Raw genomic sequence first — 11,046 nt, forward strand, 5'->3', positions numbered from 1 at the left:
CCTCTACCCAACTTCGCCTCTGTAACATAGAAAATGTAACATAGCTTCATAGCTGTCTTACAGGCGTAAACCAAGAGTAGAAAATGGTAAATGAGACGGCCGTACCGACCCGTCCCCTTCCCTGTGCAAGCCATGCCCACTTTTTTAGACCTGGAGTGAGTGGGGGAAATTCGCAGATTGCGGCGCGAATACACCCAACATAGGCATATTTCAGGTTAGTAAATGACCCCCATATTATGTAAAGAGTAGCACACCACAGTATCCCTTTTTACCCAATCAATTTCATTATACAGCCATTGGGACATGGATTTTGAAAGTAAGTACACCTGCCTTATCAGGTTTAAGTGATTCATTTTTATAATGTATGCATACTGTATTGGGAAATCAGGTGACAACCATCATGCACCTCTGTCTTCTGGATCACAAATTCTGTATGTACATCCGACTTAAAGGGGTTCTGCAGTTTAAACTGATGATCTATCCTCTGGATAGATCATCAGCATCTGATCGGCAGGGGTCTGACACCCGGGACCCCGCCGATCAGCTGTTTAAGAAGGCAGCTGCGCTCCAGCAGCACCGCGGCCTTCTCGCTGTTTACCGCAGGCCCAGTGACATCACGACTAGTATCAACTTGCCTGGGTGGGGCTAAGCGCCATTCAAGTGAACGGAGCTTAGTCGTGCCCAGGCAAGTTGATAGTAGTCGTGACGTCACTGGGCCAGCGGTAAACAGTGAGAAGGCTGCGGCGCTGCTGGAGCGCAGCTGCCTTCTTAAACAGCTGATCGGCGGGGGGCCCGGGTGTCGGACCCCTGCCGATCAGAGACTGATGATCTATATAGATCATCAGTTTAAACTGCAGAACCCCTTTAATGTCTAAGGCTACTTTCACACTGGCGTTTTGGCTTTCCGTTTGTGAGTTCCGTTCAGGACTCTCACAAGCGGTCCAAAATGGATCAGTTTTGCCCTAATGCATTCTGAATGGAAAAGAATCCGCTCAGATTGCATCAGTTTGCCTCCGTTCCGTCTCTATTCTACTTTGGAGGCAGACACCAAAACACTGCCTGCAGCGTTTTGCTGTCCGTCTGACGAAACTGAGCCAAACTGATCCGTTCTGGCACACAATGCAAGTCAATGGGGACGGATCCGTTTTCTATGACACAATCTGGCACAATAGAAAACTGATCCGTCCTCCATTGACTTTCAATGGTGTTCAAGACGGATCCGTCTTGGCTATGTTAAAGATAATACAAACTGATCTGTTCTGAATGGATGCATACGGTTGTATTATCTGAACGGATCCATTTGTGCAGATCCATGACGTATCGGCACCAAACGCCAGTGTGTAAGTAGCCTTACAAAGGAGTACACAGTAATGAACTCATAATGGCCAGCTCTCGCAGTCAATAGCCCTGCAGATGATCATGTTACTGCTGCTTGGAAAGAAGCTGCTCCAGCCTTTTATAACTTTAATCTTAAACATAACCTCACTCATAAAATAATAGACAAGACAATGATTATGTGTAAAATAAATAAATAAGACAGATTGTGCCACAAACCTATACATAAGCAACCAATCAATGGTGACCTATGTCAATGGTCATACTAGCAGGGGAATATTACTACACTGCACTGCAGGGCACTTATAGCCTAGTACCAAACACTAATGAAGTAACCGTACCTGCAAGTCCTTCCTCATCCAGCATCAAGGTGTAATCCTCCGGCGTCTCTGTCAAACTGAAGAATTTGCATCTGGCAGAAATAAATATATTCACTGTGTAATTAATACTAACTAGTTCAGTAAGACACTATAAATGCAATTGAATAGTAAATAAATGACAACATATTCCAGCAATCCTCATCCACCCGGTACACGTATCGGGAAGTTCCTGACCAGAGTGCCTCACCGATTCCCAGGACACAGGGGGTAGTACTGGGTAACGACCCAAACCCCTCCTGTGCCGCTGGCAGATTCCCTTAGCTCGAAGTGCCGGTGCCACGTATCAGTTTTTGAGGGGTTTTGCGTTTGGTGCGTTATTAATTTAAAAAACCACTAGCTCGTGGCAACGCAACAAAGTCTATGGGAATTATTAAATGCAGCAGTGTTTCTTTGTAGTGGTGTTTTTTGACCCCTGAGGTGTTGTCACGACGGGGAGTGGGGGAAACCCCCCACCGTGCGGTGTCAAAGGGTAAAGGGGGATCAGCCTGGCCAAAAGGAGTAATAAGGGAACAGGTCACCTCCTACCGCGTCCCTAATCCTCTCCCTGACTCCTCACTGTATGAGCGGACCCCGACGGTAGGACGACTCATACTCAGGATCAGAGGTCGCAATAACGCCTGTACAAGCGCCATAGGCATCAACAGTGTCATAGCGCACACCGTGACAGGTGTGTTTTTTGGGTCAATGGCATTTTATTGAAATTGCGGATGCTATAGATCTGCCATATTTGTCTCATAAATATAACATTAATCTTTATTTATATTACACCAACAAATTCCAGCACGCTGTTCAATAGACTTCTATTATGACGGAATACAATACACCTCTAATAGGCTTCCGTGGTGCATGCCGTCATAGAATTCCGTTATGGTCCATTGTAGGGGAATCCATAACGGGATTCTTCGATAACCAGAATCTTGTACGCCGAACTTGAAAACAGAAGTTCGCTCAACAAGTACTGATGACCTATACTGAGGATAGGTCATCAATATCTGATTAGTGGGGGTCTAACCCCCGAAACCTTGACGATCAGCTGTTTGTAGAGGCCGTGACGGTCCCGAATTGGCCATGTTGAATTGTCAAGTGGCCTAGGCACGGCTCAGTCCCATTCAAGTGAATGGGTTTGAGCTGCAATACCAAGCGCAGCCGCTATACAATGTACCATGCTGGGCGTGGTAAGCTGCTGTTACATCTGCAGCCTGTACCCCCCGCCCGCCTGCTGTTCCCTGTGGGCTCGGACAATGTGCCACTTACCATGTCATCCAGCATCCTGGTAGCTGCCATACTCTCCATGGTCCCTTAAGGTGTGTGCACGATCAGTTCCAGCCTCTTAAAGGGCCAGTGCACTTACTCCCAAATCCTTCCCCAGCCAATTGCTACTGGTCTCTGGGTATTTAAGCACCCTGTCCAATGGCAAGTGTTTGAAAGACTAGCGCTGTTGTGACTTACCTGTGTTTATCCTTCGTTATCTCCTGTCTGTATCACTGCCACATTTCAAGTGTGTGCCATCCTGCCTGTGTGCCCCTGCACTTTCAAGTCTAAGTTCAGTTTGCGTAAAAAAAAAAAAGGTTTTGCGCAACTGATCGGTGGGGATCCGACACCTGGGACCCCCTTTGATCAGCTGTTTGAGAAGGCACCAGCGCTCCTATGAGTGCCATGGCCATTTCTCAGCTTTTCCTAGACCAGTGATGATTCATCGGTCACATGGCCTAGGTGCAGCTCAGCCCCTCAGAGGTGAACAGGGTTAAGTGTGATACCAAGAACGGCCACTATACACAATGTATGGCGCTGTCCTTGGTGAGGACCGAGAAGGCAGGGGCACTCACAGGTGCACCAATGCCTTCTCAAAACAGCCGATTGATAGGTCACCAGTTGTAAAGTCTTGGAAAACCCTTCTAAGGCCTCATGCACACGACCGCATTTTTTCACGGTCCACAAAACGGGGTTCCGTTGGTCCGTGATCCGTGACCGTTTTTTCGTCCGTGGGTCTTCCTTGATTTTTGGAGGATCCACGGACATGAAAAAAACTGTCCTTTTGGTGTTCGCCTGGCCATGCGGAGCCAAAATGATCCGTCCTGAATTACAATGCAAGTCAATGTGGACGGATCCGTTTGACGTTGACACAATATGGTGCAATTTCAAACGGATCCGTCCCCAATTATCTTTCAATGTAAAGTCAGGAGTTAATATACCATAGGATCGGAGTTTTCTCCAATCTGATGGTATATTTTAACTTGAAGCGTCCCCATCATTATGGGAACGCCTCTATGTTAGAATATACCATTGGATTTGAGTTAGATCGTGAAACTCAGATCCGACAGTATATTCTAACACCGAGCCGTTCCCATGGTGATGGGGACGCTTCAAGTTAGAATATACTGAGAACTGTGTACATGACTGCCCCCTGCTGCCTGGCACCACCCGATCTCTTACAGGGGGCTGTCTGTGATTCGCACAATTAACCCCTCAGGTGCTGCACCTGAAGGGGTTAATTGTGCATATCATAGCCCCCTATAAGAGATCAGGGGCTGCCAGGCAGCAGGGGGCAGACCCCCCTCCCTCCCCAGTTTTAATTTCATTGGTGGCCAGTGCGCCCCCCCCCCCTCCCTCCCTCTATTGTATTATTTTCATTGGTGGCACAGTGTGCACCCCCCCCCCCCCCCCCCCCGCTCCCTCTATTGTATCATTTTCATTGGTGGCACAGTGTGCGGCCCCCCCCCTCCCTCCATTGTATTATCATTGGTGGCCAGTGTGCGCCCCCCCCCTCTATTGTATTATCATTGGTGGCCAGTGTGCGCCCGCCCCCCCTCTATTGTATTAATATCAATGGTGGCCAGTGAAAACTCAGCTCTGAAAAAGCTTTTATGCAGACGGATCTTCGGATCCGTCTGTATGAAAGTAATCATTGGTGGCCAGTGAAAACTCAGCTCTGAAAAAGCTTTTATGCAGACGGATCTTCGGATCCGTCTGTATGAAAGTAACCTACGGCCACGGATCAAGGATGCGGATGCCAATCTTGTGTGCATCCATGTTCTTTCACGGACCCATTGACTTGAATGGGTCCATGAACCGTTGTCCGTCAAAAAAAATAGGACAGGTCATATTTTTTTGACGGACAGGAAACACGGATCACGGATGCGGCTGCAAAACGGTGCATTTTCCGATTTTTCCACGGACCCATTGAAAGTCAATGGGTCCGCGAAAAAAAACGGAAAACGGCACAACGGCCACGGATGCACACAACGGTCGTGTGCATGAGGCCTAATTTAACCCAGTCTGTCTACCCTATCTGTGCATCAGTCTAGTCCCCAGCAGCAGCATACAGGGGTACTCCACTGTGCGAACACAATATCTTATATATCGTGACAGCAGCATACAGGGGTACTCCACTGTGCGAACAAAATATCTTATATATCGCGACAGCAGCATACAGGGGTACTCCAATGTGCAAACACAATATCTTATATATCGTGACAGCAGCATACAGGGGTACTCTGCTGTGTGACTACAATATATTATATATCGTGACAGCAGCATACAGGGGTACTCTGCTGTGTGACTACAATATATTATATATCGTGACAGCAGCATACAGGGGTACTCTGCTGTGTGACTACAATATATTATATATCGTGACAGCAGCATACAGGGGTACTCTAATGTGTGACTACAATATATTATATCGTGACAGCAGCATACAGGGGTACTCTGCTGTGTGACTACAATATATTATATATCGTGACAGCAGCATACAGGGGTACTCTGCTGTGTGACTACAATATATTATATCGTGACAGCAGCATACAGGGGTACTCTGCTGTGTGACTACAATATATTATGTATCGTGACAGCAGCATACAGGGGTACTCTGCTGTGTGACTACAATATATTATATCATGGCAGCAGCATACAGGGGTACTCTGCTGTGTGACTACAATATATTATATCATGGCAGCAGCATACAGGGGTACTCTGCTGTGTGACTACAATATATTATATCATGGCAGCAGCATACAGGGGTACTCTGCTGTGTGACTACGATATCATACACTGCCTGTCCCAAAAGAAAGTCGCCACCAAAAAAAAAAAAAGAGGTCAGACACTCTAATATTTAGTTGGACCGCCTTTAGAATTGATTACGGCACACATTCGCTGTGGCATTGTTTCGATAAACTTCTGCAATGTCACAATACTTATTTCCATCCAGTGTTGCATTAATTTTTCACCAAGATCTTGCATTGATGATGGTAGAGTCTGACTGCTGCGCAAAGCCTTCTCCAGCACATCCCAAACATTCTCAATGGGGTTAAGGTCTGGACTCTGTGGTGGCCAATCCATGTGTGAAAATGATGTCTCATGCTCCCTGAACCACTCTTTCACAATTTGAGCCCGATGAATCCTGGCATTGTCATCTTGGAATATGCCCGTGCCATCAGGGAAGAAAAAAATCCATTGATGGAATAACCTGGTCATTCAGTATGTTCAGGTACTCAGCTGACCTCATTCTTGGAGCACATACTGTTGCTGAACCTAGACCTTACCAACTGCAGCAACCCCAGATCATAGCACTGCCCCCACAGGCTTGTACAGTAGGCACCAGGCATGATGGGTGCAATCTGGACTTATCAGACCACATAACCTTCTTCCATTGCTCCAGAGTCCAATCTTTATGCTCCCTAGCAAATAGAAGCCTTTTTTTCTGGTTTGCCTCACTGATTAGTGTTTTCTGACGGCTACACAGCTGTTCAGTCCAGTCCCTTGAGTTCTCTTCGCATTGTGAGTGTGGAAATGCTCTTACTTTCACTATTAAACATAGCCCTGAGTTCTACTGTTGTTTTTCTTCGCCGATCATTCAGGATTTTTTTCCCGCCACATTTCTTCCTCGAATAGGATGGGTCCCCACTATCCTTCCAGTTTTTAATAATGCGTTGGACAGTTTTTAGGCGCCTTTCACACAGGCGAGATTTCCACGCGGGTGCAATGCGTGAGGTGAACGCATTGCACCTGCACTGAATCCGGACCCATTCATTTCTATGGGTCTGTGCACATGAGCGGTGATTTTCACTCATCACTTGTGCGTTGCGTGAAAATCGCAGCATGCTCTATATTGTGCGTTTATCACGCAACGCAGGCCCCACAGAAGTAAATGGGGCTACGTGAAAATCGCAAGCATCCGCAAGCGTCGATGCGGTTCGATTTTCACGCATGGTTGCTGTATTATTTTCCCTTATAACATGGTTATAAAGGAAAATAATAGCATTCTTTAATACAGAGTGCTTAGTAAAAGGTCAAAAAAAAAAAAAAACTCACCTCCTCCTCTTGATCGCGTAGTTGCCGATCTCTTCTTACTTCTGTAATCAAGAGCTGCCGGCTAAAGGACCTGTGGTGACGTCACATCACATGGTCCATCACCGTGGTGATGGACTATGTGATGAGCTCAGTGGCGTCACCACAGGTCTTTTGACAGGTCCTGAAGCAAGAACAGGAGACCAGCAGCTACGCGATCAATTGGAGGAGGTGAGTTAATTTTTTTATTTATTTTGTTAACCCTCAATTGACCTTCTACTAAGCATTCTGTATTAAAGAATGCCATTATTTTCCCTTATAACCATGTTATAAGGGAAAATAATTACATCTACATCAGTGAAGAAGTTCGGGTCTGGGTACCACAGTCAGTTTTTTATCATGCGCGTGCAAAACGCATTGCACCCGCGCGATAAAAACTGAACAGAACGCAATCGCAGTCAAAATTGACTGCAATTGCATACCTACTCGCGCGGGTTTGCCACAATGCTTCCGGACCTAATCCGGACACGCTCCTCTGCAAGGGGCCTTAACCCAATTTTAGTAGTTTCTGCAATTAGATGTTTTCTCTGCTTGATGCATGCCAATGATTTGACCCTTCTCAAACAGACTAACATCTTTTCCACGACAACGAGATGTGTCTTTCGACATGTTTAAGAAATGAGAAGCAACTAATTGCACCAGTTGGGGTTAAATAACTCATTGCCAGCTGAAAGATAATCGCCCATGCAGTAATTATCCAATAGGAGGCTCATAGCTATTTGCTTAGTTAAATCCAGGTGGCAACTTTCTTTGGACAGGCAGTGTATATCGTGACAGCAGCATAAAGGGGTACTCTACTGTCTGACTACAATATCATATCGTGACAGCAGCATACAGGGGTACTCTGCTGTGTGACTACGATGTCATATCGTGACAGCAGCATACAGGGGTACTCTGCTGTGTGATTACAATATCATATCGTGACAGGAGCATACAGGGATATTTTGCTGTGTGACTACAATATCTTATATCGTGGCAGCAGCATACAGGGGTACTCTGCTGTGTGACTGGAATATATTATATATCGTGACAGCAGCATACAGGGGTACTTTGTACTCTGCTGTGTGGTTACAATATCATATCGTGACAGCAGCATACAGGGGTACTCTACTGTGTGGTTACAATATTATATCGTGACAGCAGCATACAGGGGTACTCTGTTGTGTGACTAAGATATATATCGTGACAGCAGCATACAGGGGTACTCTGCTGAGCGACTACGATATCTTATATATCAGTACAGCAGCATACAGGGGTACTCTGCTGTGTGATTACAATATCATATCGTGACAGCAGCATACAGGGGTACTCTACTGTGTGGTTACAATATCATATCGTGACAGCAGCATACAGGGGTACTCTACTGTGTGGTTACAATATCATATCGTGACAGCAGCATACAGGGGTACTCTACTGTGTGGTTACAATATCATATCGTGACAGCAGCATACAGGGGTACTCTACTGTGTGGTTACAATATCATATCGTGACAGGAGCATACAGGGGTACTCTACTGTGTGGTTACAATATCATATCGTGACAGGAGCATACAGGGGTACTCTACTGTGTGGTTACAATATCATATCGTGACAGGAGCATACAGGGGTACTCTACTGTGTGGTTACAATATCATATCGTGACAGGAGCATACAGGGGTACTCTGCTGTGTGGTTACACAATATCATATCGTGACAGGAGCATTCAGGGGTACTCTGCTGTGTGACTACAATATATTATATATCGTGACAGCAGCATACAGGGGTACTCTGCTGTGCGACTACAATATATTATATATCGTGACAGCAGCATACAGGGGTACTCTACTGTGTGGTTACAATATCATATCGTGACAGGAGCATACAGGGGTACTCTACTGTGTGGTTACAATATCATATCGTGACAGGAGCATACAGGGGTACTCTGCTGTGTGGTTACAATATCATATCGTGACAGGAGCATTCAGGGGTACTCTGCTGTGTGACTACAATATATTATATATCGTGACAGCAGCATACAGGGGTACTCTGCTGTGCGACTACAATATATTATATATCGTGACAGCAGCATACAGGGGTACTCTGCTGTGCGACTACAATATATTATATATCGTGACAGGAGCATACAGGGGTACTCTGCTGTGCGACTACAATATATTATGTATCGTGACAGCAGCATACAGGGGTACTCTGCTGTGTGACTACAATATATTATGTATCGTGACAGCAGCATACAGGGGTACTCTGCTGTGTGACTACAATATATTATGTATCGTGACAGCAGCATACAGGGGTACTCTGCTGTGTGACTACAATATATTATGTATCGTGACAGCAGCATACAGGGGTACTCTGCTGTGTGACTACAATATATTATGTATCGTGACAGCAGCATACAGGGGTACTCTGCTGTGTGACTACAATATATTATGTATCGTGACAGCAGCATACAGGGGTACTCTGCTGTGTGACTACAATATATTATATCGTGACAGCAGCATACAGGGGTACTCTACTGTGTGGTTACAATATCATATCGTGACAGGAGCATACAGGGGTACTCTACTGTGTGGTTACAATATCATATCGTGACAGGAGCATACAGGGGTACTCTGCTGTGTGGTTACAATATCATATCGTGACAGGAGCATTCAGGGGTACTCTGCTGTGTGACTACAATATATTATATATCGTGACAGCAGCATACAGGGGTACTCTGCTGTGCGACTACAATATATTATATATCGTGACAGCAGCATACAGGGGTACTCTGCTGTGCGACTACAATATATTATATATCGTGACAGGAGCATACAGGGGTACTCTGCTGTGCGACTACAATATATTATGTATCGTGACAGCAGCATACAGGGGTACTCTGCTGTGTGACTACAATATATTATGTATCGTGACAGCAGCATACAGGGGTACTCTGCTGTGTGACTACAATATATTATGTATCGTGACAGCAGCATACAGGGGTACTCTGCTGTGTGACTACAATATATTATGTATCGTGACAGCAGCATACAGGGGTACTCTGCTGTGTGACTAGATATAGATTGTGTCTATAGAGATAAGAGATCATACTAGTAATCTCCACAGCCATATGTAACTGCCGCACACCATTGTATGATGCAACTCACTGCGGAGACCCTCTCCAACATGTTCTATCACACTACCAACTCCAAAACTGGAGGGGCCACAAGTGCTAGCCATGATGTGGACGTGGCCCAGGTGCACCGGCCACCACCTTTACCTTCCCTATAGGGAACACCGGACAACCTGCTGAGAGTAGTAGTTTCCCAGCAGCTGGAGAAGTCCTGGTGTATACATGTCCTACACCTACAGCACGCTGTACGGCCACGAGCATGGTGATGATGAGGGGAGGATGCTCTGCTATGAACACATGCTCTGTTCAGGGCCCATACCTGGTACGATGCCGCAGGAACAACAACTTGACGATGGGGTGAGTGTAGAACCAGAGGCCGGACTTGTCAATGCTGGTCACCCGCACCCGATGCTCCAGCAGCTGCAGGTCCATGGTGTGCAGACTCCAAGCTCCAGCGTGAGCTCCGAGGGGAAGGACAACATGGCTGGGGGCGGGGCTGAGGGAAAGGGGCGGGGCCAGCAGACGTGACGGACGCTGCTGTGTCACACGCCTGTCAGAGCTCGTCGTGTGAGAAGGTTCTCGCCTCCAGCAGGGAGCTCTGTACACAGCAGTACATGTGGTAACGGAGGAAAGAGACAAAACAGTGCGAGCAGCGGCAAATGGAGGGTCATGTGAGGGCTGCCCCTATGTGGGAGCCCAGTTTGCCCTGATCTGGCTTGTAAAACTTTATGAAAACACTTTATGGCGACTAATGTGTAGTGTCTGATCCACAACTCGTTCACACGAACATGAGATGCCCGTTACCGTAATGCGGACCCATTCATTTCAATGGGTCTGCAAATCCGGAGATACGGACGCACTACGGAGTGCTTTCTGG

General features: G+C 46.4%; 1 protein-coding gene across 1 annotated transcript in view; it reads right to left on the reverse strand.

The window, feature by feature from the left end:
- CASTOR1 (cytosolic arginine sensor for mTORC1 subunit 1) overlaps positions 1-10,641 on the reverse strand; it is a 138,664-nt gene extending 128,023 nt beyond the window's left edge. The window contains exons 1-2 of the mRNA XM_040416701.1: positions 10,489-10,641; positions 1,677-1,747 (exon numbers count right to left, since the gene is read on the reverse strand). Coding sequence (XP_040272635.1) covers positions 1,677-1,747; positions 10,489-10,601 — 184 coding nt within the window. The 5' untranslated portion in view covers positions 10,602-10,641. The remainder of the gene's footprint in view (positions 1-1,676; positions 1,748-10,488) is intronic.
- Positions 10,642-11,046: the final 405 nt, after the last annotated feature.

This window comes from Bufo bufo, chromosome 2, assembly GCF_905171765.1.
Source record: "Bufo bufo chromosome 2, aBufBuf1.1, whole genome shotgun sequence".
Classification (NCBI taxonomy): Eukaryota; Metazoa; Chordata; class Amphibia; order Anura; family Bufonidae; genus Bufo; species Bufo bufo.